The following is a 26,586-nucleotide window of genomic DNA, read 5'->3' on the forward strand; positions in this document are numbered from 1 at the left end:
TTTTTACAAGATACAGAGTGTCCCAAATAAATAAAAAATATCAAAGTTGTATTTTTTTAAATAGAACACCCTGTATATTATTGTATTTTTAGTTTCTACGATTAAAATAAAGGTAAATTTGATTAAGGTTTATTACACTTAAACCTTACCGTTTTTGAAATATTTTCAATTTTGCTAAATTGCAGTATAAATTTTAAGGCTTCATTTCTCCGAGGATATCAAAGTTTTTAATACTAAATATTTACTGAAGTTTATTTATTGATCAGTTATTGTGTTGCAATAATAAAAATTATACTACCTTATACAGAGTGTCTAAAAATTTATTTTAAATAATTACTGTTCTAAACGGCAATAACTTATTTGCTTTAAATAGAACACCCTGTATATTTTATGAGAATCAGATGCACAATTTAATTGTCTATCAAATTGTATTATACCACTTCTTACCTATTCTTTCAAGTTTTCGTAGAAAATGCATTTTCTTATAATTTAGACCTCATTTATCAATATACCCATGGAATATTGACATTTTAGATTGTTTTTAAAACAACAAATGTAAAAAATGTACAGGCTAGTAATATTATCGTTTTTAGTAAAACGATAATATTACTAGCCCATTTGTATGCAAAATGAAAACTATCTAAATCTTGATAAAAGAGTATACCATTAATTAAATATACCACTAGTATTTCCGCCCAAATACTAATTAACTACATACTTAATTGTATTCGTTAATAAATTATTCTAAACAAATGTGGATTTGAGTCAGAAATCAATATAATAATAAGTTATGAAAATGAACGTCTCTGTTGTTATAAATAAGCATTTGTCAAAAAATTAAATATCATTTTTAAGGTGTTACTTTTTACCACACTGTCTAATACACATACATAATTCACTTTTTTAGTATTTGGAGCAATTATTATTAATCAACGCAAACAGTCAATTAATGTAATTTGAATACTGGAATCATATTAATAGGTCCTCTTTAACAAATATTTAAACAGTTTTTTTTTTATTTTTTAATGAAATAAACGAACTATATCGACAATATTAGTAATACTCTTTAAAAATTTGGTACATCTTTAAAAATAATCTAAAATGTCAGTATTCCATGGGTATATTGATAAATGAGTTCTAAATTACAACAAAATGCATTTTCTATGGAAACTTGAAGAGATAGGTAAAAAACGGTATAATACAATTTGATAGACAATTAAATTGTGCATCTGATTCTCATAAAATATACAGGGTGTTCCATTTAAATCAAACAAGTTATTGCCGTTTAAAGCTAGTAATTATTTAAAATAAATTTTTAGACACTCTGTATAAGGTAATAAAGTTTTTATTATTGCAACACAGTAACTGATCAATAAATAAACTTCAGTGAATCTTTAGTATTAAAAACTTTGATACCCTCGGAGAAATGAAGCCTTAAAATTTATACTGGCATTTCACAAAATTGAAAATATTTCAAAAACGGTAAGGTTTAAGTGTAATAAACCTTAATCAAATTTACCTTTATTTTAATCGTAGAAACTAAAAATGTAATAATATATAGGGTGTTCCATTTAAAAAAATACAACTTTGATATTTTTTATTTATTTGGGACACCCTGTATCTTGTAAAAATATTTTTAAATTGTAGCTCTAATAGTCCTTCAACGAACCCAAAACTTACAATTTGTAAAAATCTAGTCATTTAGCTACAATACTCCGTGTCGTATGTGGTGAACAACCCTGTATAGGGTGGTCCGAATTGTATTGGGAAAGCTTCAGCAGAATATTCTGCAGATAAAAATAAGTAAAAAAGTACTTATAAATGTATGCCCTTAATTGAAAAGACAGGGTGTGAAAGTTTACTTCCTATTTCGATTACACTTCAAGGAAACAATGAGAGTTGTACTAAATTTAAAATTGACAGCTGTTTGAATTTTGTACAAATCTCATTGGTTCATTTGACTTCAAAACAGTTAAACCCAATGACTAAAGAATCCAAGGACAAATAACACCCGAGAGCAAATTGTGACGATGACACCAAACAGTGCCGTGGCACATATTTTTCTTAACCTAGCTGTTTGAAGCAATATTTATATCTTTTGATAATTGTTTTGACTACGCCTATGGTGTATCATCCTAATTAATTACGAAAAAAACATATTAAAATGTTAACAAAAGGTACAAAACTAGTATCGACGTATAGCACATATCAAGTACATATAGATGTTAATTGAAATTGAAGAATAATTATCGAATTCAATAAGAAAACGCTAAAAAGTTGGAGTGGACTGTTTATTTACCTATGAAACGTAACTCCTGGCTCTTTCTTATCGCTGCTGCTTTTACACTTGAAAGCTGAACAACTAATCACCATTGTAATAAAGTTTATACAAAGTTTACTACACACAAACTATTAAAAATCGCTACAATTGTCACTGGTGACCAAATGATGACTCATTGTTTGCCACCAAAACAAAAAAAAAAGGTCACAAATTCTGCTGCAGCCCGTATAGGGGCGTTACATGTCCTTATATTCTTTAGTCATTGGTTAAACCACATGTAGGTGGCGCCCCCTACAAACAGAAATCATATTGGCATCAAAATCATATTTCTCCTGTCAAAAATCTCCCAGACACCAATTTTCATCGAAACTTTGACGTTAGTTCAGAAATTATTTGGAAAAAATCGAAATAAAAATGAAACCTCTACACCCTGTATCTCCTAAACGAAGCATTTTAGGATATACATTTATACGAACTTTTTTACTTCAGTGACTTCATTCACTTCAAAATTTCGAATTTCATAAAAATCATATGGTTCCATTTAGCTTAAAAAGGTTCCATTTGGCATTTTAAGCCAGATCCTCATGTAACTTATGGACGCACCCTAATGTTGAAAAATTTGATGAAAGATTTCTTTAGCCACGATGACGTCATTTCCATTTAATCACACGGTATACTTCCACGATTTTAAACTTACTCAGTAAAATAAACTAAAAATACGAGAATCAGACTAAAAAAGCCATAGCTTATAGTAATACTTCAGCCTGGAATGTATCATTGGTAGGCAACAAGAAAAACACTCCGGCCGCCATTATAATATGCCAAAGCGAGTGCAGATACTTATAGTTAGCCTGCGTCTGCAACACCCCGTATATTATCAACCCCACACTCACCACAGAGATCCCTATCGGCAACTTGACGTACAAATACGAACTAATAATAAATTTCTGCCTGTACTTGCGGTACTTTAAATACCAACTCACGCCTATGATCACAACTCCCACGCTAGATGGCAGTGCAAAGATCCACAATGCGTAACGGTTCAAAGTAACACAAAAAGCTATGATTATGGATCCCGCCATTTGTAGTATGGATAGTTGGACCGTAGGTAGGTCTGCCATGGCTAACAATGTCAGCCAAATAGCTAAAACTGCAGAGAAAAAGTCAGCAAATTGTAGAGTGCTTAAGCGGAACAGGCAGAAACTTAAAATGTTTTCGCCAGCGTCGCAGGCATGGTAGAATGTTGAAGAGAGGAATATACAAAAGTAGGATACTGCTTCAACGTAGTACCTTCTTCGGTACGCTAGATAGGTTACAGGTAGGAAGAAAATGTTGCTTAGGATTAAGAGGAGGAATTCTAGAAGAACCATGCCGTAGGGGGTGGCTAGGGATCCATCAGAACAGTCATAACCTGTAAAAGAAAAATTAATATATTGTTACCATATTGTTACCAATAGTTTTTAGGGTTAAAAGGGTAAAAACGGGAACCCTACTTACTTTTTACATATTTATTATTGATTAATACAATTTTTAGTAATGTTTCTTCGTTTTTTTTTAAATTACTTATACGCGCATTCAAAATTTCAGCTAAATCAGCTAATTTTTTATAATTTTTTTAAAGTAGTTGGAAATAAATCGAAAAAATATTAAGACTTTAATACCCTGTAGCTACGAAACAAAGCAGAATCGGACCTATGTTGATATGAAAAATAAATCTAATTTTTACATGAGGAATCCACGAGAGATGGCACCTTTTTTTTGAAGCACCCTGTATATGACTGTATTTAGAAATGTATAACATCACATATGATCAAATAAATCAAAGCAATACAGAACAATGATTTAAAGTGCCTTTTACTTATTGGTATATACCGTATAATAAAAAAAAATGGCGCCCAGTTGGCTGGGAACTGACGATCGATGACATTTCCCATATAAATTTACATATAAAATGACAACGAACGATGAAGATTCATTTCATAGCCATCGCTGACGCCGTTTTTTTTTCGATCGTACGATATTTGATATCAACAAAAATTGTGATGTAATAAACTGTTCTGCGATGGAAAAAACGGCGTCAAAAACGGCTGGGAAATGAACATCGATGACATTCTCCATATAATTTTACATATAAAAAATAACAGCAATCTTCATTTCATAGCCTTCGCCGAGGCCGTTTTTTTTCCATCATACGGTATTTGATATCAACAAAATAGCAATAAAAATTGTGATGTAATAAACTGTTCTGCGATCGAAAAAAAATGGCGTCAAAGACCTTTTATAATATTTATATAGTGTTAATTTTGGCAAGTTTTGTGTCAATTTTTAGTAAATGACATCTAGAGGTTGACCTCGCCAAAATTATCATCGATTGTCATTCACCAGCTGTCTTTAACGTCGTTTTTTTTCGATCATACGGTATAATCAACGACAGATAAATGCATGTATCAAAATTATTCCAATAAAAAAAAATAGTTCAACATTTTGTTCTTGAAAATTTTTGGTTCAGAGTTAATACAAAAAATCAGTCATAAAATTACAGTATCTTAATTATTTACTTTAAAGGAAAAACATTTTAGTAAACGAAATACATTTTTCCTTTATGTTTCACAGGGTACTCCATTAAAAAGAAGCCATGATATGAAAAATAAATCTTATTTTTACATGAGGAATCCACGAGAGATGGCACCTTTTTTTTGAAACACCCTGTATATTGTAAATTTAAAAGAAAAAAATGTATTTACTTAAAAAAAAGGATAAAAAGTACATATAACTCACCTCTATAATTATTTGAACACAAGCATGTTGAATATGCTGTTCCTTCAGACACCATCATCAAGCATTGTCCCTGCTTCCCACAATCCCCATAATAACAAGGCCTAGAGCTGACATCAAAAATAATACTAGAGTTGCAAACATCACTTGCATTTTTCTTTAAACATCCCCCATCACAGTCACATTGAGTACATTCTTGCAATTTTATAACTGATTGCTTACAACTGTCAAAACAATTAGCACAGCTACTGTTTGCTGTACAACTTTTCTCACAGTCATTTGCACAGCTTTGGAACTTCTGTTCACAAGCATCTGAGCAATTGCAAGGAATACAGGATCCACAAAACAGCTTAAAAGAAGCATACCAAGTACCAGATTCTGGATATGGAACAAGGACTGTAGAGTTATCTGCTGTTTTGTTCAGAATTAACGGAGATCGAACAGTAGAATTAGGTGTTGAACATAAATTAGGAAAAATAGGTACAGAAATTGAATTTTTCTGAATACACCCCACCACAATATTACCTTCAGGCTCCTCCTCAAGGGTTATCATTCTTCCTGACCGAGTAATTCTAGGTTTAAATGCCAAAATATACTGTAAAGTACCACCAATATCGGTACCTTTCCGTAAATTAAATCTTAATACTGTAAAATCGTTTGAAGTAATATTAACAGCTACAGGCACGTTGTTTTGTAACTCAGAGCCAAGTCTGTAAGAAAAAGTAAAACTTCTTGCTGCTGTCTCACGAGCCAAGTCATACTGTTTATATCTTAAAACATCTGTTATTTTATTAGTAAGTAACACAGAAGAATTACTAGAGCTTGTTAAAACTCGACTAGAAAGGAACTTAACTTCAAAGGATAAACTGCCTGAATTTGGACCAAATTCAAATTGAATATAATGCCAAACATGGGGTTCTGTCCAAAATACTGCACTAATTGTATAGTTATCTATATTTTCTTGTAAGATATAGCTAGTTTTTGAAGGTGGTTTCCTTGCCTGAGTTCGTAGTATTGCTCTGTTGATTTCGCTACTTTGTACATTAATTATAGCATGGTCCACGTTGTTTGGCACATAGATAGTAAAATAGTTACTACTGTTTGCTACACCAGTGACTTTTACTGTTTGGAGTTCAGAAATAATGCTTGGTTTATCGATTTGCTTAACATAAACTGAAGCATCTACAAATGCATCACATGATCTGGTCAAGCCTGGAAAGGAAACAAAAAATAAAAGTGATGTGCAAACTGCATATTTGTATCTCTACTATACTCATAAACAAGAAACTCCATAAAAAGCATAAAAATGGAACATCCTGTAAATGAAAACAATCACTAACCTTGCTGAGATATTTGTTTGAAACGAGGATCCTCATAGGCAAGAAACACTGCTGCATAATATACACCAGGGTCGGGGGAAGTAATATTAACATACACCTCCTCTCTGTCAGTTTGAAATTCCACATCAAATATAGCTGGTCTTGATACATTTCTAAAGTCTTCTGGAAATAGGGCTCCATCAGGATTGATTACTGGCGGGGCACCATGTTTTAAATATATAGATACGTTTCTTGGAACACAACCGAATACAGTTAAAGCTTCCTCAGAGGCAATGAATTTAAAGGATACATAAATGGTGTTGTCTGGTAGAGAAAAGCTCATCAACACTACATCGGCAAAGGCTTGATATATTTCCAAGTTTGCCGTTCTACTTTTTGAGATCAATGTTAAATTATCGTACTGTCCTACTATTAAATTCAGATGAATTAGGACAACAAAACATATTAGTTTACACATTATTCACTGGCTAGTTAACCGACAGCAGCATCAATGCTGCTCCTTTAGCTAATTTATTACCATTTAGATAAATTCTGACATAGATTACGAGGTCTAGGAATTACGGACTGTTACAAACATTGGAATTTCCGATAATTTTCTAATAAAAATTTAACCTCATCTGTTAAAAAATTGCTATGTTTATTTGAACTACTGTACGGATTATCTACGATGAGCTATAGATTAATAATAAATATTAAATATTTCATAAGGAAGAAAGTATTGATTGGTGATTTTTTTATAGCTCCATCTTACGCCACAGGGAAGTACTAATTTCAATATTTTTGCCGCTAAATTATAAATAATCAAAATAATCATAAGAATTTGAAACTACTTCTGTTTTAAAGACAGTTTTCTATAAATTTACACAATATTTAAAGAAATATTTGCGTAATTTTTATATCATTAAAAACTAATTTTTCCTAAAAAAAGTTGCTTTATAATGGAATTACCTCTATTTAATTAGACAGTTTATTTAAATATTTGAGATACGGATTTACTTTACTAAAATAACAATTTGTATGAGTACAATAATATTTTCTTAAGCGTCTACATTGTTTATAATTAAATAATAGAAACTGTGTTACAAATATCCGGTGGTAAAAATAATATGTTGATTAATAATTAAAATTTGAGTAATTAAATTAAAATTTGGCGTCGAATAAACTACATTTCGATTGTTTTGATTACCGGCCGACTATGTTAAAAGTTAATAATGCCTTTTACATACCTTGTTTATGAAAATAAGTACAGAAGTTTGAAGTTTATTATACCGTATGATCGAAAAAAAGGCGTCAGCGATAGCTATGAAATGCAGATCGCTGTCATTTATTTATATGTGTGAGTTATATATGAGAAATGTCATCGATCGTCATTTCCCAGCCATCTGGACGTCGTTTTCTTTTCCGATCATACGGTATTATTAAGATATATATTATGTATTTTTAACTAAAAATTTAAATACATATATATTTATTCCTAAAAAGTTTTAATTTTTTTTTCACCAAAGAAAAACCTCATAGTCGTGTTTCTGGGGTCAAAATATACTTAAATATTTTCGCACTTAAAACGCATGTACTCTTTATATACAGTATGTCCCCGGATTTTCTTTACAAGAGGAACAACTTTTTTATTATTGGTACTTTGAGAAAATAAATTTCTCTTAAAATTTTTGCTTGATCTGAAATGGTTAATCCCGTTTATACTTTTCCAAATTTCCTTACCATGTTGGAGAAAATTAAAAAAAATGGCACTGGGAGGCACGTATAGCCGCCCATACTAAAATATGTCAATAAAAAGTTCGTAGGCAGTTCTTTTAGTTTCAAAGTAAAGCAACTTTTCAAATTTTTTTATCTCAAAAACTGCGACTTTGACTGATTTTGATGTTATTACAAATTTTGTTGCAAATATTATTCCTAATCTTAAATTGAAAACCGCGTTTAACTAGCTATTGTAATTTTGGAGTTACGATTTTTTTTAATTTTTAACCCCCTCCCATACCCCCTTACCAACCGCCAACCCCCACCAAAACTAATGGCCAGATTCTCGGGTGCCACAGTATTTTTGTGCCAAATTTGGTTAAAATCGGTTTAGCGGTTTTTGAGTTATCGTGTTACAGAGTTACAGACAGACAGACAGACAGACAGACAGACACCATGAAAATATTTTTTATTTAGGTCATTTATGATCCAGATAAGTCATTTTGAGTGAAATTAAAAAAAACTTTTTTTTGTCGATCTTAATAGCCTACCGTACGTGTTAAGGTGCCATTACATGGCGTGTGGCTTGCCGATCCACGCGCCTGGCGCGCGAATCGCCGAGCCAGGACGCGCCAATGCGTATTTTCGCACTTGCGATCTCACGGCCGACCGAGAGACAGAGAACAAAAAATACATTATATAACTTTTTAACATCTAACGACTATCGGTTTAAATTCATACAATCAAATAATTTATTCCGCAACTTTATTTTCAGTGCAGTTTATTAAGATAACAAGATGGAAAGCAAAATCATCTGGTTAAATTAAATTAAATAAGATAATAATACATTTTTTAAATAGGGTTATTTATGTTCAAAAGTTAAATAATATTTTTTTGCCTTATTTATAAAAATATAATTTTAGAGTATATCATATTTTCAGAAAGCCCATAACAAGGCAGATAATATAAAAAAAATAATATACTGGGTGTCTCTTTAGATCAGATTTCGAAAATGAGAACCATCAGCGAAACTAGTTAACATCACTGGATTCTACGTAAAAAACTAACCGAGACTGAGTTTTCACCTTTTCGATAAGTTATAAGATAACCGATATACGGTGGAATCGAAAAATGCAACATTTTAAAATTCGTCCTGTATTTTAGGAACTAAAAAGACTAGAACAACTCTTCTTCTTTTTTAATTCTTTAATTAATTAATTTTTTAATTCGTTCATGGTGCAATAATTCTTGATACTCAACTTTTGATGTATTCTCAGACAGCCGTCCTGTATTTCATTTCTATTTTTATATGCATTATTTCTGGGGTTCCAAGTTATTTGGTCTTTTTCATATAGTGGTAAAAACTCAGATATAGTCTCGTTCTACCAAAACATGTTGTCTCGAAATATGTAAAATATCAATTATTCTTCGAATCTCCGTTTTTCGATAGATATGGTAGGGTACATAATCAAATGTATCACATACCTACTGTGTTCAAAGTAAACAATTTTTGGCCGGCTATAAATCAGTTCATTTGTGATTGAACTAATCGCACTGAGGGGTAAATTGGTACCTATAATATATTGTTATAATCATCGGCAATTACCACCGCTCAAATTACCGCCAATAAATTAGTATAGCTATACAAATTTTAAATAGCATAATTGCACAAAACTTTATGAATTAATATTTCTATAGCTGCTGTAAAATTTAGAAGTATAAATTAAGTATCATATACAATTATTACACATACATAAATCACCTCAGCAAAATGTATATAGTGCTTCTCACCCTTTTAGTATAAGTCAACATTTTTGACATGTTCTACACCCTTCGGGGTATTTGTATGTAACTTATATTATTATACTTAGAACTAATAAACTATATCTATCTATACGAGTATATCCTTTATACAGCATTTAGAATAAATAATAATTTTAAACAATAACATGGTAGATTATATTGGTATACCCTGTATTTATCAGTAATTTTTATACCTAATTAATATGATATTTATAGATTTTAATTAAATGGAGTGATTTAAATAAATTATGTAACAAATAAAATTAACTGAATTTAAAAGAATTACTGGTGAAGACCTCGCACGGCGCGTTTACTTTGAAATTTACCGCCAGTCGACGGGATGGACGCGCCGACCCATTCACACGGAGCGCGGCGCGAATTTTTTTGTTACAGGCTCGGCGATCCACGCGCCGTGTAACGGCACCTTTAGTATGGTCTGCTAAAGAAATGTATTATAATTTTTTTTAATAAATTGTGCAAAAACCTGAAAATTTATTATGTTTCGATGCATGCTACAAGTACAAGCTTCCTTTATTTACAATAAAAATTACATTTTAAGCAACTCATTAACAATGTTAAATATTACCACCAACAAACAAAACCCACGATAACCTTCCAAATCGCCACATTGTAGCAACATTACTTAACATTTTCTAACTCAGTTTATAATAATTCCCAGCCAGCGACAGATTACAGTTAATCAGATTGATAAATAAAGTAACTTTAGATAATAGAGATGATCAGTGATGACATGACCGACTGTATTTTTCAATTTAGATAATTGTAATGATTATTTGATAATGCAGCGCTATTTAGCGGCAAATCGGTAGTAATAGGTTGGTTAGTGGTTGTTAAAGTTTTACAGAAAAATGATCTTGTTGTTGTTATTCGGTTGGTTGTTGTTAACTCTAGGTGGATGTGACAGTGCGAGAATATTATGCATTTTTCCGGTGCCGTCTGTCAGTCATCAGGCCACATTTCAACCAATAGCAAAAGCTTTATCACTACGGTAAGTATTTCATTTGGGATATTCTTATTAATATTCTTAAGATTTTTCCAACATGTAAACTCATACTAAGATCAGTTGAATTGGTTTGGGACCAGGGTCATTATGTATGAAACGTATTTAAATTTAAAACACTTTAAACTTCTTTAAAACTGTTTAAATCATGTACTGACTTAAATATATATATATACAGGAGTGAGTAATAATTTTAGGGTTGTTATACGGGTCCGGCAATAATGCGTCGGGCATCTGTAGCTCCTAGAATAAAAAACTTGGGAATTTTGTTTAAGCCTAAACCTAAAGTATGTACAGGGTGGGTCAAATTCGACGCTTTTAAATGGAAACACCCTTTTCTATAGGAGATAGACAAAAACTAATATCGGTGTCTGGAGCTCAATTTTTGTCAAAAATGTGCATTTTTAACAAATCGCTGTAACTTTTTTGCTATGGAAAATTTTGTATCTTTATGAAAACATTTCCAAAGCACCTTTTTACGTAGAATTTAATGGTTTAAGTATATTTTTTTAAATTAATAATTTAAGAATTATCAACAGAAAATTTGATTTTTTATATGGGACACCTTGTATATTTTTAATTTATTGAATATAATTTAAAATTACCTTTCCAAAAATATAACACACTTGATATTTTGCTCGATTCCTCTTCGAGATATAGAGTATATAAAAATTCGCCCGCTTTAAATAAGTAGGCTTTGAACGGCACCGGCTGTAATGCAAAAATATTCTAGTTGTGAGCATCAATTAAAACGAAAATAATATTTGCTATTGAGAGATGCAGAATTTTATAACAATTTAAAATATATTTAACCAACATCAACACACATAAACTATATCTAATAACAATAAAAATAAATAGCAAACCAAGACATGAGATTTTGCTACAGGTGATCGACATATCAACCGTCTTCTGTTATGGACAGACGGGGCAGTTTTTGAACATTTCTCGCGGAATTCATTAACTCAGTGGGGGTGAAAGATACCCTCTCATAACTGTTAAGTATTTCTAATTCTTGTCTAGATTATACGGAAGAATATGAAACCTTTATTCTTCCGCAAATATATCCATAGGATTAGATCCATGGGCACTAAGTCAGGCGGCCTCGACGGCCAACGGCTGGGATCTTGGTTAGCTATTCAATTATTCTTGAAATTGGCTGCAAAAATTTGCTGATAACTTCAGCGTTCAGAGGCGGTGCGTCGTCTTGCTGGCAAAATATGTTTTCGAGTTCCATTAAGGGCATATCATCAATAAGGGGTCCAAAGCCTACTAGTTAAAAGTGGCGAACTTTTAAAAACTCTGTATTTCGAAGGGGATTATAACAAAATATCAAGTGTGCTATATTTCTGGAAAGGTAATTTTAAATTCTTTTCAGTTAATTACAAATATAGAGGCTGTCCCAAATAAAAAATCAATTTTTCTGTTGATAACTCTTAAATAATTAATTTTAAAAAAATTATACTTAAACCATTAATATTAGTATTTTAATAAAGCACGCTCTTAGATGTTTCAAAAACAACAAACAAAAAGTTTTTTGAAACATCTAAAAGCGTGCTTTATTAAAATACTAATATTTCAACGATGTTTCAAAAGGAACCAACCACAGCTTCAGTACAATTTATTAAACCATTAAATTCTACGTAAAAAGGTGCTTTGGAAATGTTTTCATAGAAATAAAAATTTTCCATAGCAAAAAAGTTACAGCGATTTGTTAAAAATGCACATCTTTGAAAAACACCCCGTAACTCCGAAACGGTAACAGATATTGATGTGCGGTTTTCACCATCATGTTTTTGATGAAAATTGAGAGCTCCAGACACAGTTTCCATTTAAAAGCGTCGAATTTGACCCACCCTGTACAAGGATGTATATCATGAAAATATTTTAACTTCTATAGAGTGTCTCAAAAAAGTGTGTGAGTGGATCAGGATGATTTTTTTTTAATGGAACACCCTGTATATTATTGCATTTTTGGCTTTCTTTCAGATCACTTTATATAATTCTAAGATATGAATAAATATATTTCGATAGTTTCAGAGATATTAATAAATAAATAAAACAAATTATATTTTTCAATCTTTATTAAAAAAATATTACAAATAGAAGAACTGTCCTGAAATCAAAACTATATTAGGTATTTACTTATTTGATACTTTGATCAGTTAATGACATTAATTTTTTTTAAAGGTTGTATTACGGTTTTGAATTAAGGCAAATTATCAAAATTTGCATGACTTGTCAGTCTTGACCAAGCCCAAAACCATGAGTTTATTGGATTTGGTCAGGTGTCTGTATAAACCTTAGGTCTCTTAATAACACAAGTTTTTTTATATTCCTAGGGGACATGACGTTATTAGTGTAACTCCCAGTCCTTTAAAAGATCCAACTTTAACAAATTTGACGGAGATTGACACAAGTTACACAAAGAAAATCCTTCTAGGATATGGTTTCGAATACTTCATGTCCAAAGAGGTAGCCATCCAAAATAAAATTCCCAAAATATTCGAAATGTACTACGAGTTGGCCGAAGCTCTCTTCCAAAATGAGGAATTTAAGAAAATCTACACTAATCCCGACGAGAAATTTGATCTGATTATTGCTCAAATTTATATAAGTCCCATTATGTTAGGGCTATCTGTAAAATTGAATGCCCCTATAATTGGGGTGTCTTCTATGGGTTGCTGGATTGGAACGCATTATGCTATGGGCAATCCAATTTTGCCTTCTATGTATTCTGAGATGTTTTTGCCATACCATGGAGAACTGAGGTAAGGTATTAGTGTGACTAGACTCACCCCGTATAATGCAGGGTGACCCTTTAAAATACTTGCACTTATTTCTGAGACACCCTGTATAAAACATAATATTTTTAAATTTCAACATAATATCAAGCACCAAAAGTCAACAGGATGTCGAGGTTACTCAAGTATATCTCAACAAGGTACTCATTTCGTAAATGATAATCATAGTCAGAGTAAGCTTAGGAACATTTTATGAGGTTATGAATGAATTATTTTAAGTCTTTGTTAGACGTTAAAAGTTCTTATTTATAATAAATAAATTATTTTCAATCAAAAATCGAGTTTCTAATGGTAGTCACACACAAACAGTTTTTCCTCAAGGTAAAACCGCACAGTTAGAGGCCTTAAGGCTTTTGTTTAAATGCGGATTACCCATATCATGGTGGTTTGGTGTCAATTATTGAATAAAAATCAAAATTAACACACACACATTTCTAATTATTGTACAGGGTGTCCCAAATTTGAGTCTGATCGTTGGGATCTAAGTTATAAAGACAGCTATTAGATTATTATTTAATTTATTTTTTAGCTTCTACGAGAGAATTAAGAGCACCCTGTATTTTCTCTGGTCCCGATATTATGTGAACCTCGTGGCATTGCCCAAGTGTGATCAAATATCAAAGAAGTACCTGGGTAACGATATACCTTATATAGGAGACATCGAAAAAAATCTTAGCGCATTATTTCTGAATTCTAATCCTGTTTTGTACACTCCAAGACCGCTGGTACCCACAGTGGTACCTTTGGTGTTCATTCACATCGAACCACCAAAACCATTACCACAAGTAAGTTTATTTAAACTGATATAAGGCCTTTATTGCTTTTATACTTTATTATTACAGACTGTAAAAATTGATGAATGCTCAGTATTAATTTTATCTTACCCTGTATAACTTTTCGGGACAAGTTTTAACTTGATTTAACATACAATGGTAATTTTAACTGTATATCAGGCATCAGACTATACAGGGTAAATTACAACTTAGGTAGTATTTATTATAATTTAAAATTTGTTCTAAATTGTTAGAAAATGTTCAATACAGGGTGGTCCGAACTGTATTCCGGAAACTTCGGCAGCATATTCTGCAGATAAAAATAAGTAAAAAAGTTCGTATAAATGTATGTCTTAAAATGTTTAATTTCGGAGATACAGGGTGTAGAAGTTTCATTTTTATTTTGATTTTTTCCAAATAATTTATGAAGTAACATCAATATTGATGTTGTAGGATGAAAATTGGTGTCTGGGCATTTTTTGACATGAGAAATTTGATATTGATGTCAATATGGCTCCTACTAGTAGAGGGAGCCACCTACATATTTTTAACGGGCTTGAAGTGTAATAACTTTTCGTCCGTACCTGTATAAAACTACTGAGTAAAAAAATATACATTTACGACGTTTTTTACGTAAAAAATATATCTTGGTAAAAATCGCTACGAGTATTGATTTTCGAAATATTTGGAATCGAAATTATCAATACCTGTCATCATTGACATATATTAAACATGTTGACTAAATAGTTATTAGACTGAGATCATAAATTTGAAAGTTTTTGTGCCAAAAGTTCAACAGAGACTGTTTTATTATCATTTGTTGCAGAAAAATTTATGATTAATTTAAAAAAATGAAAAATTTCCCAAATTTATTACTTCAGTGAAATAACTATCTACTCAACCTGTTTATTTTTCGTCAATACATGTATTGACTATTTTCATTCTAAATATCTTGAGAACCGTTGCTCGTAGCGATTTTTACAAAGATATATTTTTTATGTAAAAAGTCACAGAGATGTGTAATTTTTCCCGCAGTAGTTTTATACAGGTACGGACAAAAATTATTACGCTCAAAAACAGTTAAAACACATGTAGGTGGCGCCCTCTACCAGTAACAGTCATATGGACATCAAAATCAAATTTCTCATGTCAAAAAACTTTTAGACACCAATTTTCATCCAAATATTGACGTTACTTCAGAGATTATTTCAAAAAAATCGAAATAAAAATGAAATTTCTACACCCTGTATCTCCGAAACTACGCATTTTACAACATACTTTTATACGAACTTTTTTACTTATTTTTATCTGCGGAATATGCTGCCGAAGTTTCCGGAATACAGTTCGGACCACCCTGTATAGAGTACTATTACAAAAAAAACAAAATTTGATGCATACATTTTTTTGGTGACACTGTAGAACTTCATTGCAAAAAAATATTCGATAATTTTGGCTTATGTGTATAGTTATTCTTTATTAATTACAAAATAATATTTTGTAAAAAAGAATTCCCCATGTAGTGTACGAAAATCCTGATTAGACTGATAAATATGTGTACATATTAATTATCGCTGATATTCCTGCAAAACTATGTTGCCTAGATCCTGGTTGACATGATGTTGCACATGAATAGGTAAACAAGAAACTTTTTGATGGTGTAAAAAATAATCTGATAAGATTATATTTAAGAACAGTTCATGTAAATTTTTATTTATTACCCTTGTATATATTTCTAGTTTTTTTGTGCAATATTGCGAAACATATCTGCCTGATACATTGAAACGTTCCATAAATGAGAGAGATTATATGTATTTAGATACAGTACGTCTGTCCATTCTGTGGCTACACATTATCCGTGAGTAACGGCGATATTCTCTCGATGTTTTCATGGCTAACGACGCGTCCCATCAATAAAAAATCGACAAATTTGCTATAACTCAGTAATTAAGTGGGCGGAGCGATTTGCAGTGACGTACTCGTCAAGTCGACGTATAAAATATATTGCTGTTTATTTAAATGTTTTTTGTCCGCATTCCTTTCATAGACACATATCCAGCAGAGGAACTGTACACTTATAAAATAATATAAGCACTTTATACAGTATACTGTAGCTCCTAGAATAAAGAACTTGGGAATTTTGTTTAAGTGCAAACTTAAAGTATATACTAGGATATATTTCAGAAAAATATCTTAACTTCTACAGGGTGGCTCAAAAAAGTGTGAGTGTATTAGGATTTTTTTTAAATGGAACACCCTGTATATTATTGCATTTTTGGCTTCCTTTCAGATCCCTTTACATATTCCCAAGATATGAGTAAATATATTTCGATAGTTTCATATATATTAATAAATAAATAATAAATATATTTTTTCAGCGATTCTTAAAAAAAAATATTAACAATACAAGAACTGTCCTGAAATCAAAACTATATTAGGTGTTTACTTTAGATGGTCTGGACTTACTTTGCTATAAATATGGTAATCGTAAATCATACAGGATGTTCACAATTCTGCGCCAAACTTTCTAAAATATAAAATAACTTTTCTTCGTTTTTTTTTTTAAATGGAACACCCCGTATATTATTTTGTCAATAGATGCCAATCAACAGATTTCGGGACTTGGCTTTTTTTACATGCTACGTTATTTATGGGATTTAATTTTCTACAAATATTGCTTAATAAAAAAAGGAAATATTATTCAAAATATAACTTAATATATTCTGTAAAGATCTCTTTAGTGTGCAGACGTGTATGGAACAACCTGTAAATGAAAATCATATTTAACTAAACGATATTAGAAAATAAAAAGTGATAATTTATTTCCTAGCTATAATTAATAAAACAGATAACGTGTGAGGTCTATTTGTTTATTTTTGTTATATACATAATTAAGAGTTTTATCACAAATTTTAAGCCAGTTTAAAATTAGCTTTTATCATTTTATGGTATTAGAAAGTCAAGTGTCCTTGACTAATTGATTAAACTAATACTTCTGTCAATATTTTCCTGCAAAAAAATACTATGGCATTTGTTTAATAAAGATTATCTGGATTAATAATTTTCATTTTTTCTTCAAACTGTAATGAAATAAATAGTTAATAAAATATTAATTATTAATACTTGAGATTTTTTTTTGCTTTAGAAAAAAAAAATAAGTAAAATAGTAAATTATTATAAACCAGCGTGTACCAGCGACTTCGTTCGCGTCGAATTAATCATTTGTAATGGTGATGATAAAGCAAAGCAAGAATTTCCATTAACATACAAACTGGATAAAATTTTCTCACATTTATGTCAGCATGAGAAAAAACAATATGGCGATATTATTCTATAACTTGGTAATATTTGAGGGGTAGTTTCATCTCGTTGGAATTTGACTTTCGAAAAATCCGTTAGCCAAAATAAGCTTTTACGTCAAGCAGTTTAAGCAGAATCGTGGTTAAGAAATTACCCAACTTTTGAACACACCCTGTATGATTTTTTAAAAAAAATCAAAATATGTAAAAAAACCAAATAAATTATGCTTGTCCAAGCGTTTTCCCGAAAGACTAACCGTTTTTTAAACAACAAATATTGTAATATTTGAGGGGCGTTTTCACCCTCTTGGAATTTGAGATTCGAGAAACCCCTCCTTATCGAACCTCTACACCCCACAGTCAATCCGTTTGCCAAAAATCAGCCTTAAACGTCAAGCAGTTTAAGCAGAATCGTGATTACTCAATGGTCATATTTTATGAAACACCCTGTATAAATTTATAAAAAATCTTAAAATATGTAAAACAACAAAATAAAATATACGTGTTTAAGAGTTTTCCGGAAAACTCACCGGTTGTTAAATAAAAAATATTTTAATATGAGAGGGATAGTTTCACCCCCTTAGAATTCGAGTTTCGAAAAATCCCTTCTTATCGAACCTCTACACCCTAGAATCAACCTGTATGCCAAAATTGAGCTTCTTACGTTGAGTGGTTTGAGCAGGATCGTGATTAATCAGTATGTCAGTCACTTAAGGATTTTATATATTAGTATAGATAATGATTCTTTATTATTAATTTAATCAGTATTGTGTAATTTTGTGCAAAACATTAAAAGCATTGACCTCTATAATTTTAACTGATAATTTTGAAATTATAAGTGCACATATTTTTAGAAGTAGTAAATTTCGGCCCCAGAAACACCTCTATGAGGTTTTTTTTCCGAAAAAAAAAATTGAAAATTTAGAAATTTTTGAAGAAAAATTTTTATTATTTTTTTATTTTTCGTTAAAAACATAATATCTTTATAATATGGCAACATAGGTAGTAGATTAAATTTAGAAAAAAGAAAACCTAAAAAAGATCAAGTGGTTCTTAAAATTTAAGAGAAAAATCATTTTTTTTTAAATTCAAAGCAAAATATGTCGGTTATTTTGTACTTATTTGAAAAACGGCAAAGAGAAAATATGTTTCTTTTATCGAGATCTACCAGCCCTGAAAATATTTGCACTTATTTAAGTCTTACCCTGTATATTATTAAATTTTTTGGTGTGATAATACCATATGATCGAAAAAAGTGGCGTCCAGTTGGCTGGGAAATGACGATGGATGACTTTTCCCATATAAATTTACATATAAAATGACAGCGATCTTCATTTCATAGCCATCGCTGACGCTGTTTTTTTTTCGATCACACGGTATAAACATCATATTTTAGAGAGTGCGTAAATCAAGAAGTAATACCAAAAAAATATAATAGCATCTTTAAGTCTTGAGAATAAGGAATATCATAAGATAATAAATTAATATTGTATTAAAATGGTACAAGAATATAAAAAAAGCAAATAATAAAAACCCAAATTTATGCAAACCAGTAGCGTCATTTTATTTTCAAAAAAGATTCATTTTCGATTATATTATAAGATTTGACATTGTTGTTAAATTTTAGTACTCTGTGGCTCAAATGTTTCTATCTATGCTTTGGCTTTCTTTTACAAGATAATGATAATAATGAAAATAATGATAAATAAATGGAAAGTCAACATCTAAATAGTTATAAATTATTATTATCATAGAAAACACTCTGTATCTATAGTGAGCGCTCGTCAATGTATGGAATGTGTTTATCATCCAGGTCTACAAAAAAGAATAAAAATATGAGAAAAATATTGAAACTTATTAAGATAGCCTAGAAATAAATCGAAAGTAAAAATAATTTAAAAATATACAATATGATCGAAAAAAAAATAGCGTCAGAGTCTCTGAGCTACTTTTTTATGATACTCTAGGGATGCTACACACAGATCTGTTCTAACTCTTATTTCCTGAAATATAAGGATATTTGAAAAATTTTCGTTCTTCTCAGATATCTTATAACTTATCAAAAATGTGAAAACTGAGTTCCATAGAGTTTTTCACGTAGAAAGTTTAAATATGACTCAAACTTATGTTTTTTAATGTGACATACCGTATATTATTTAAATGATATAAATTACAGTTGGTGTTTGGAACCTTTGATGTTACAACAGTACAATTACACACTAATTCACCACAATCAAAACAAAAGTGTTTTGGTGTATTGTGGTGTTTTATTTTGCTGTAATGAAAATACTAAATTACTTGGGTTTTCAAGAAATTTTGTTTCTAGGATATTAAAGCAGAAATGGACAGTGCGAAGAATGGAGTGGTTTATTTCAGTCTAGGCTCAAACGTTAAAAGCATGAATATACCCCAAAGAGTTCGGAACTTGTTGATGGACGTGTTTCGAGAGCTCCCCTACAAGGTTTTGTGGAAATTTGAAAAAGAAGAATTACCCGGGAAACCCAGTAATGTTGTGATTAAACAATGGCTTCCACAACAAGACGTTTTAGGTATGAAATTTAATATAATAGAGGGTTCAAATGTTTTCAAGGCTGGTAGATCTCGATGAAAGAAACATATTTTCTCTTTACCGATTTTTCAAATAAGTTAAAAATAACCGAGTTATTCAATTTCGAAAATTGATTACTCAAAAAATGTAATTATTGTTAGAAAATGTTGAAAGCCACCGGTTTTTGCCTGTATTTGCGGTGAACAGGCAGTTCTAATATACAGAAAAATTCAAAAGAAAATGAAAGGTTTTCAACATCTTTATTTGTGATATAAAAATTTAATGGATAATGAATAAATACTTCTATTACATCACTTAAAATGTACAGGCTGAGTCAACGATAGAATAAAGTCCATTATCTCATTTGTTTCAAGGTTTACAAAAAAATGTTTAATATAAAAGTTATAGGGATGGTTAAGATACACATTTTAAAATTATTATAGAGTATACAAGGTGCTTCAAAAAAGTGTGGCGGCTATAACATATGTTTTTTTTTAAATGCAATACCCTATATCACTATTTTTAATAGTTTGCAATTTATTCCCATTTTTTCTATTTTTACCCATATTTTTAATACAATTACCCTATAAAATCATAGTTGCCATGACAAAACAAAACTATTTATTACTTACCTTTAACAAGTACCTTCATAATTAGTTACAATTGCTGGTATTAGTTAAAATTAATTAACTTTACTCAAATAAACTAAATCGCAGTAGCGAATTTCTTGGTGTATTTCTATATTATGAAAGATGACACTTGGGATTTTTTGTCGGGGCGAATAGCCACAGATTAGGGTAATAATATTAGATTACCTAATTGCTAAAGACTACTGATATATGAATTTTCTTCGACATACAGTATAGTTTTTTTCTCGTAGTAATTCTGATTTATAATTCATTTGGTAAAACCAATATTACTACTGCCACGAAACCGTCCCATTACACACTGAAGATATTTTCTAGATAATATACATCTATCCTTATAGTAGTTAGCAAAGTACTATATAATAAATAGTACTGAACCAAAAAATGTGGTTTTCTAAGCTTGTCCGTGTATATCATTCACATTGACTAATTCATTTCAAGAAAATCTGTTATCTCTACCATTTATACTTATTACAACAAATTAAACTAAAATTCAAATTTTGTTCTTAACTTGCTTAACAGACTTGAAATTGTCATAATTATTACTTTTGTCATGGCAACTATGATGTTATAGCGCAATTGTATTAAAAATATGGGTAAAAATAGAAAAAATAGGAATTAATCGCAAACTAATAAAAATAGGTATATGACATTCTTAACAAAAGTTGAAGAGTTTGGTAAAATCTATCAGAAAAAATGATAATATATAGGGTGTACCATTTAAAAAAATTGAAATTCCTTAATTTTAATTAGTTGAAATTCCTAAATATATTTTGAACACCCTGTAACATCTAACTAAAATATCTTTACATAGGTCTTTTTCTATATCTCTATAAAATTCTCGTACCAAATTTTAGTTGTCCAACTTCAGAATCAATGCCATCATTGACAATTTTTTAACCCACTGCAATCTAACATTTGTTTAAACAAATTTAAATATAACAAAAACTATTCATTTTAGGTATATAACATTATATATAAAAAAGTAATGGAATTTTACGCAGAATCTAAAAATAAAATAAAAAATAGGGTGTTGCATTTAAAAAAATATATGTTATATTCGCCACTTTTTTTTGAAGCACCCTGTATACTGTATAATAATTTTAAAATGTGTATCTTAACCATCTCTATAACTTTTGTATTTAATATTTTTTTGTAAACCTCGAAACAAATGAGATAATGGACTTTACTATATCGTTGACTCACCCTGTACATCTTAGTAAGTGTTTAACATTAAGCATATTATTTCAGCTCATCCGAATGTTAAGGTATTCGTTTCTCAAGGCGGTTTGCAGTCTACAGAGGAAGCAGTAGATCGTGGTGTTCCAATGGTGATAATTCCTTTTATATCAGATCAGGAATTTAATGGAAAGAAATTGCAAGAATTCGGCGTAGCAAGGCATATAGATTACTTGAATACGACTAAGCAAGAACTCATTGATAGTATCATTGATGTAGCAAAAAATCCCAAGTAAGATACTTCTATACTTACACCTCTTTCTTTAACATCTTTATAATTTGTTTCTATTTGATATAGTGTTTCAAATCATGATCATGATCAGGAAGTCTAACTAACATTTTATCATAATCTGAGGAATTCAGGTATACTCAACTACTACTACTACTACTGCCATTACTCGCTGACGAGTATCTCAACGAGTCTCCAAAAATATAGCACACTTGATATTTTACTCGATTCTTCTTCGAGATATAGAGTTTATAAAAATTCGCCCACTTTAAATAAGTAGGCTTTGAACGGCGCCGGCTGAAATGCAAAAAAATTCTAGCTGTGAGCATCAATTAAAACGAAAATAATATTTGCAATGAGAGCAGAATTTTCTAACAATTTAAACTATATTTAACCAACATCAACAAGCTTAAACTAAATCTAATAACAATAGAAATAAATAGCAAACCAAGACATGAGATTTTGCTAGAGGTGCTGTTATAGACAGACGGGGCCGTTTTTGAACATTTCTCGCGGAATTCATTAACTCAGTGGGGATGAAAGATACCCTCTCATAACTGCTAAGTATTTCTAGTTCTTGTCTAGATTATACGGACAATTTAAAAATAAGAATGAATTTATTCTTCCGCAAAGATGTCCACAGAATTAGATCCATCATAGGCATTAAGTCCGGCGGCCTCGAGGGCCAAAGGCTGAGATCTTGGTTTGGTTTGGTAGCTATTCAATTATTCTTGAAATTGGCTCCAAAAATTTGCTGATAACTTCAGCGTTCTAAGGCGGTGCCTCGTATTGCTGGAAAAATATATTTTCGAGTTCCATTAGATTAGGTTAGGCATATCCATCAATAAGGGGTCCAAAGCCTACTAGTTAAAGTGGCGAACTTTTAAAAATTCAGCACTTTGAAGGGGATTATAACAAAATATCAAGTGTGCTATATTTTTGGAAAGGTAATTTTAATTTCTTTTCAGTTAATTAAAAATATACAGGGCGTCCCAAATAAAAAATCAATTTTTCTGTTGATAACTCTTAAATTATTAATTAAAAAAAAACATATACTTAACTATTAAATTCTACGTAAAAAGGTGTCTTGGAAATATTTTCATAAAAATACAAAATTTTCCATAGCAAAAAAGTTATAGCGACTTATTAAAAATGCACATTTTTGAAAAACACCCTGTAACTCCGAAACGGTAACGGTAAAGATATCGATGTGCGGTTTTCACCATCATGTTTTTGATGAAAATTGAGCTCCAGACACCCATATTAGTTTTCGTCTATCTCATATAGAAAAGGGTGTTTTAAAAGCGTCCAATTTGACACACCCTGTACAATTGAATTTTGTATCATTCCGATGTAATGTGGTGCTAACGAAATCTTTTATTTTGCAGGTACCGGGAAAATATGAAAAAATTGAAGGACCTACTTAATGACGAGCCAATGACAGGCATAGAACGTGCTGTCTGGTGGTCAGAGTACGTCATTAGACACAAAGGAACCAGACATTTAAGAAGTCCAACAGTGGATATAGCATGGTATAAATACTTTCTCTTGGATGTAGTATCTGCATTTGTAGGAATAATTATCCTTATATTAGTGGTACTTATTAAATTATTTAAATATGTAAAAAATAGTTTGACAAAGAAGGAAAAGATCAAAACCAAATAGTATCTAGTTTTTAAAAGATGTAACTAGCTGTGTTATAGAATTTAGCAGGATATAATACAGGGTGAATCTTAAATAAGTGCAAATATTTTCAGGGGTGGTATATTTCGACCCTAGAACACGTCTATGAGGTTTTTTCGCAAAAAAAGATGTTGAAAATCGTGCACTTTCTTTTAAATTTCCCTGTATATTTTTCGAAAACTTTTTAGAACTGCCTGTTCACCGCAAATTTCCCAAGGTATAATTTCTTAATCTCTCATATTACCATAGTTACGGCTTTACTCTATGGTTACAGCACTAAAAGGGATGCAAATACAGAAAAAATCCGGTAGCTCTCAAAATTTAAAAAAAAATATTTTTTTTTAAATTAACTCTGTTATTTTGGACTTATCTGAAAAATGGTAAAGAGAATCTAGCATCTCTGAAAATATTTGCACTTATTTTAGACTCACCCTGTATATCTAATAATAATTTAGTAAAACAAGGTTATAGAAAGTATGTTTTTTATTTTGCTTTTGTAACTGTGAGCCATATAGATTTACACTTATTTTATACAGGGTGTCCCAGAAATAAGTGCAAGTATTTTAACTGGTAGTATAGTTCAAGTTCAACCCCAGAAACACGCCTATGAGTTTTTTTTTCGCGAAAAATCTTTTTTGAAAATTCAAAATTTTTCGAAAAATTTCTGAGAATTTTTTTTTAGTTTTTAGTTAAAAAACATAATTTCTTGATAATATGACAACATAGGTATTAGATTAAATTTACAAGAAACAAAATCCAGAAAAGATCCAGTGGTTCTCAAAACTTTAGAGCAAAAAATCATTTTTTTGGAAATTTTCAAAGTAAAATAACTCCGTTATTTTAGACTTATTTGAAAAATGCTAAAGAGAAAATATTCTTCTTTTATCGAGATCTACCACCACTTAAAATACTTGCACTTATTTCTGGGACACCATGTATATAGCTATATGAATAAATAATATTATGTATTAGAATCTTGAATAAAAATAGTGTCATATGTATATTTACCGTACTTAAGTTGAAAAACTACTGTATATTATGTGCTGTATACGAAATAATAATAATTCTGTATGATCGAAAAAACGGCGTCATGGACAGCTGGGAAATGACAATCGCTGATAATTTTGGCGACGTCAAGCCCTAGATGTTATTTACTTGTTCCGTACCTCTATTTTGTAATGGCGCTTACTGTCGGTTGGCCTTAAAAAGGTTGTAATTTATTTTTATATTGACTAAAAATGGTTAATTTTTGACAAGTTTTATGTCAATTTATTAAAAATTATCGCCCAAAAATTTTTAATATTTTTTTTTCTCAAAAACGATTAATGTTTGCTATAGAGTATTTAATATCAAGATTCTCATCGATTGTCATTTGACGCCGTTTTTTTTTCGATCATACGGTGTATAATTAATACATTTTAAATTGCTGAACTTTATAATAATAAGTAAAAGATCTAGTATTATACATATATTTTTTTAAAAAATAAAGTTAGGTTTTTGATGTAGTAATGATGGTGTTTGATTTTCGAAGTAGAATTTCACATATGTATGAAAAATTAGATGGACATTAATGAAATAAGTGATTTTTTCAGCATAAGTTATAAATTGGAACCCAGCTAAATGACGCAAATGAGGTATTTTTCAAACCGCCCCGGCCCACCCCTAGGTGCCACCCCCTCACTTCTAATCTCAAAATAGCGATACCCCACTTGTGACACTTCTTTGGAAAGCTAATTGAAATTGCTAAACGATGGTCATACAGACTTCAACTTAATTACTGGTAAGTAGTGATAAGAAATGTAGATGTGACAATTTGAAAGAAATTTAAAATGATGATTTATTTTAAAAAAATTCTCAAAATGACAGCCATTTTGTTCTATACAAAAATACAAACGATTTTCAAATTCTTCTCTCACTTTTTGGAAAGTCTCTCTCGGAATATTTCGACATGGCTCCAGTTATCCTCTGTCGCAATTTTTGCAACGAACCTGGTTTTGTTTTGTAGATTATGGATTCCCCACAAGAAAAAGTCTAAAGGAGTGAGATCAGGTGACCTTGGCGCCCACTCGATTGGACCCCTTCTGCCAATCCATTGCCTTGGATAATATCAGTTTTTTTTGCTCGAAATGGTACATGGATACAAAAATAATTCATTCTATTGATTTTGACACGTTTTGACATTTTTTTTTATTTTTAGCTCCATTTTTTTTGTTCTTTTTTATAACAGCCGCTCAGCATTTTTTATAAGCTTTCTAAAGAGGTGTCACAAGTGGGGTATAAAAAATCACTTTTTTTATTAATATCCACGTAATTTTTCGTGTAAGGGGTAGATTTTCAATTTCACCCTAAAAACTTTATGACCATCGTTTAGCATTTTTCATGGGCTTTTCAAAAAGGCCCAACCAGTGGGGTGTTGCCATTTAAGATTTTCAAGTGAGTAGGGGTGCCACCA

General features: G+C 30.6%; 2 protein-coding genes across 2 annotated transcripts; one reads left to right on the top strand and one right to left on the bottom strand.

Annotated features, from left to right (window-relative positions):
- Positions 1 to 2,671: 2,671 nt before the first annotated feature.
- LOC115887936 (post-GPI attachment to proteins factor 6) lies at positions 2,672 to 7,021 on the bottom strand. The gene is made up of 3 exons (XM_030907469.1): positions 6,397 to 7,021; positions 5,060 to 6,268; positions 2,672 to 3,692 (listed from the first exon to the last, which is right to left on the bottom strand). The coding sequence occupies exons 1-3, from the start codon at positions 6,851 to 6,853 to the stop codon at positions 3,028 to 3,030; spliced, it is 2,331 nt and encodes a 776-aa protein (XP_030763329.1). The 5' UTR covers positions 6,854 to 7,021; the 3' UTR covers positions 2,672 to 3,027.
- Positions 7,022 to 10,554: 3,533 nt separating this feature from the next.
- Positions 10,555 to 24,286, top strand: LOC115887918 (UDP-glucuronosyltransferase 2B18-like). The gene is made up of 6 exons (XM_030907450.1): positions 10,555 to 10,903; positions 13,258 to 13,686; positions 14,249 to 14,504; positions 20,115 to 20,337; positions 22,235 to 22,454; positions 23,840 to 24,286. The coding sequence occupies exons 1-6, from the start codon at positions 10,764 to 10,766 to the stop codon at positions 24,114 to 24,116; spliced, it is 1,545 nt and encodes a 514-aa protein (XP_030763310.1). The 5' UTR covers positions 10,555 to 10,763; the 3' UTR covers positions 24,117 to 24,286.
- Positions 24,287 to 26,586: the final 2,300 nt, after the last annotated feature.

The sequence above is a fragment of the Sitophilus oryzae genome, unplaced genomic scaffold (assembly GCF_002938485.1).
Source record: "Sitophilus oryzae breed Bouriz unplaced genomic scaffold, Soryzae_2.0 scaffold_682_pilon_pilon, whole genome shotgun sequence".
Classification (NCBI taxonomy): domain Eukaryota; kingdom Metazoa; phylum Arthropoda; class Insecta; order Coleoptera; family Curculionidae; genus Sitophilus; species Sitophilus oryzae.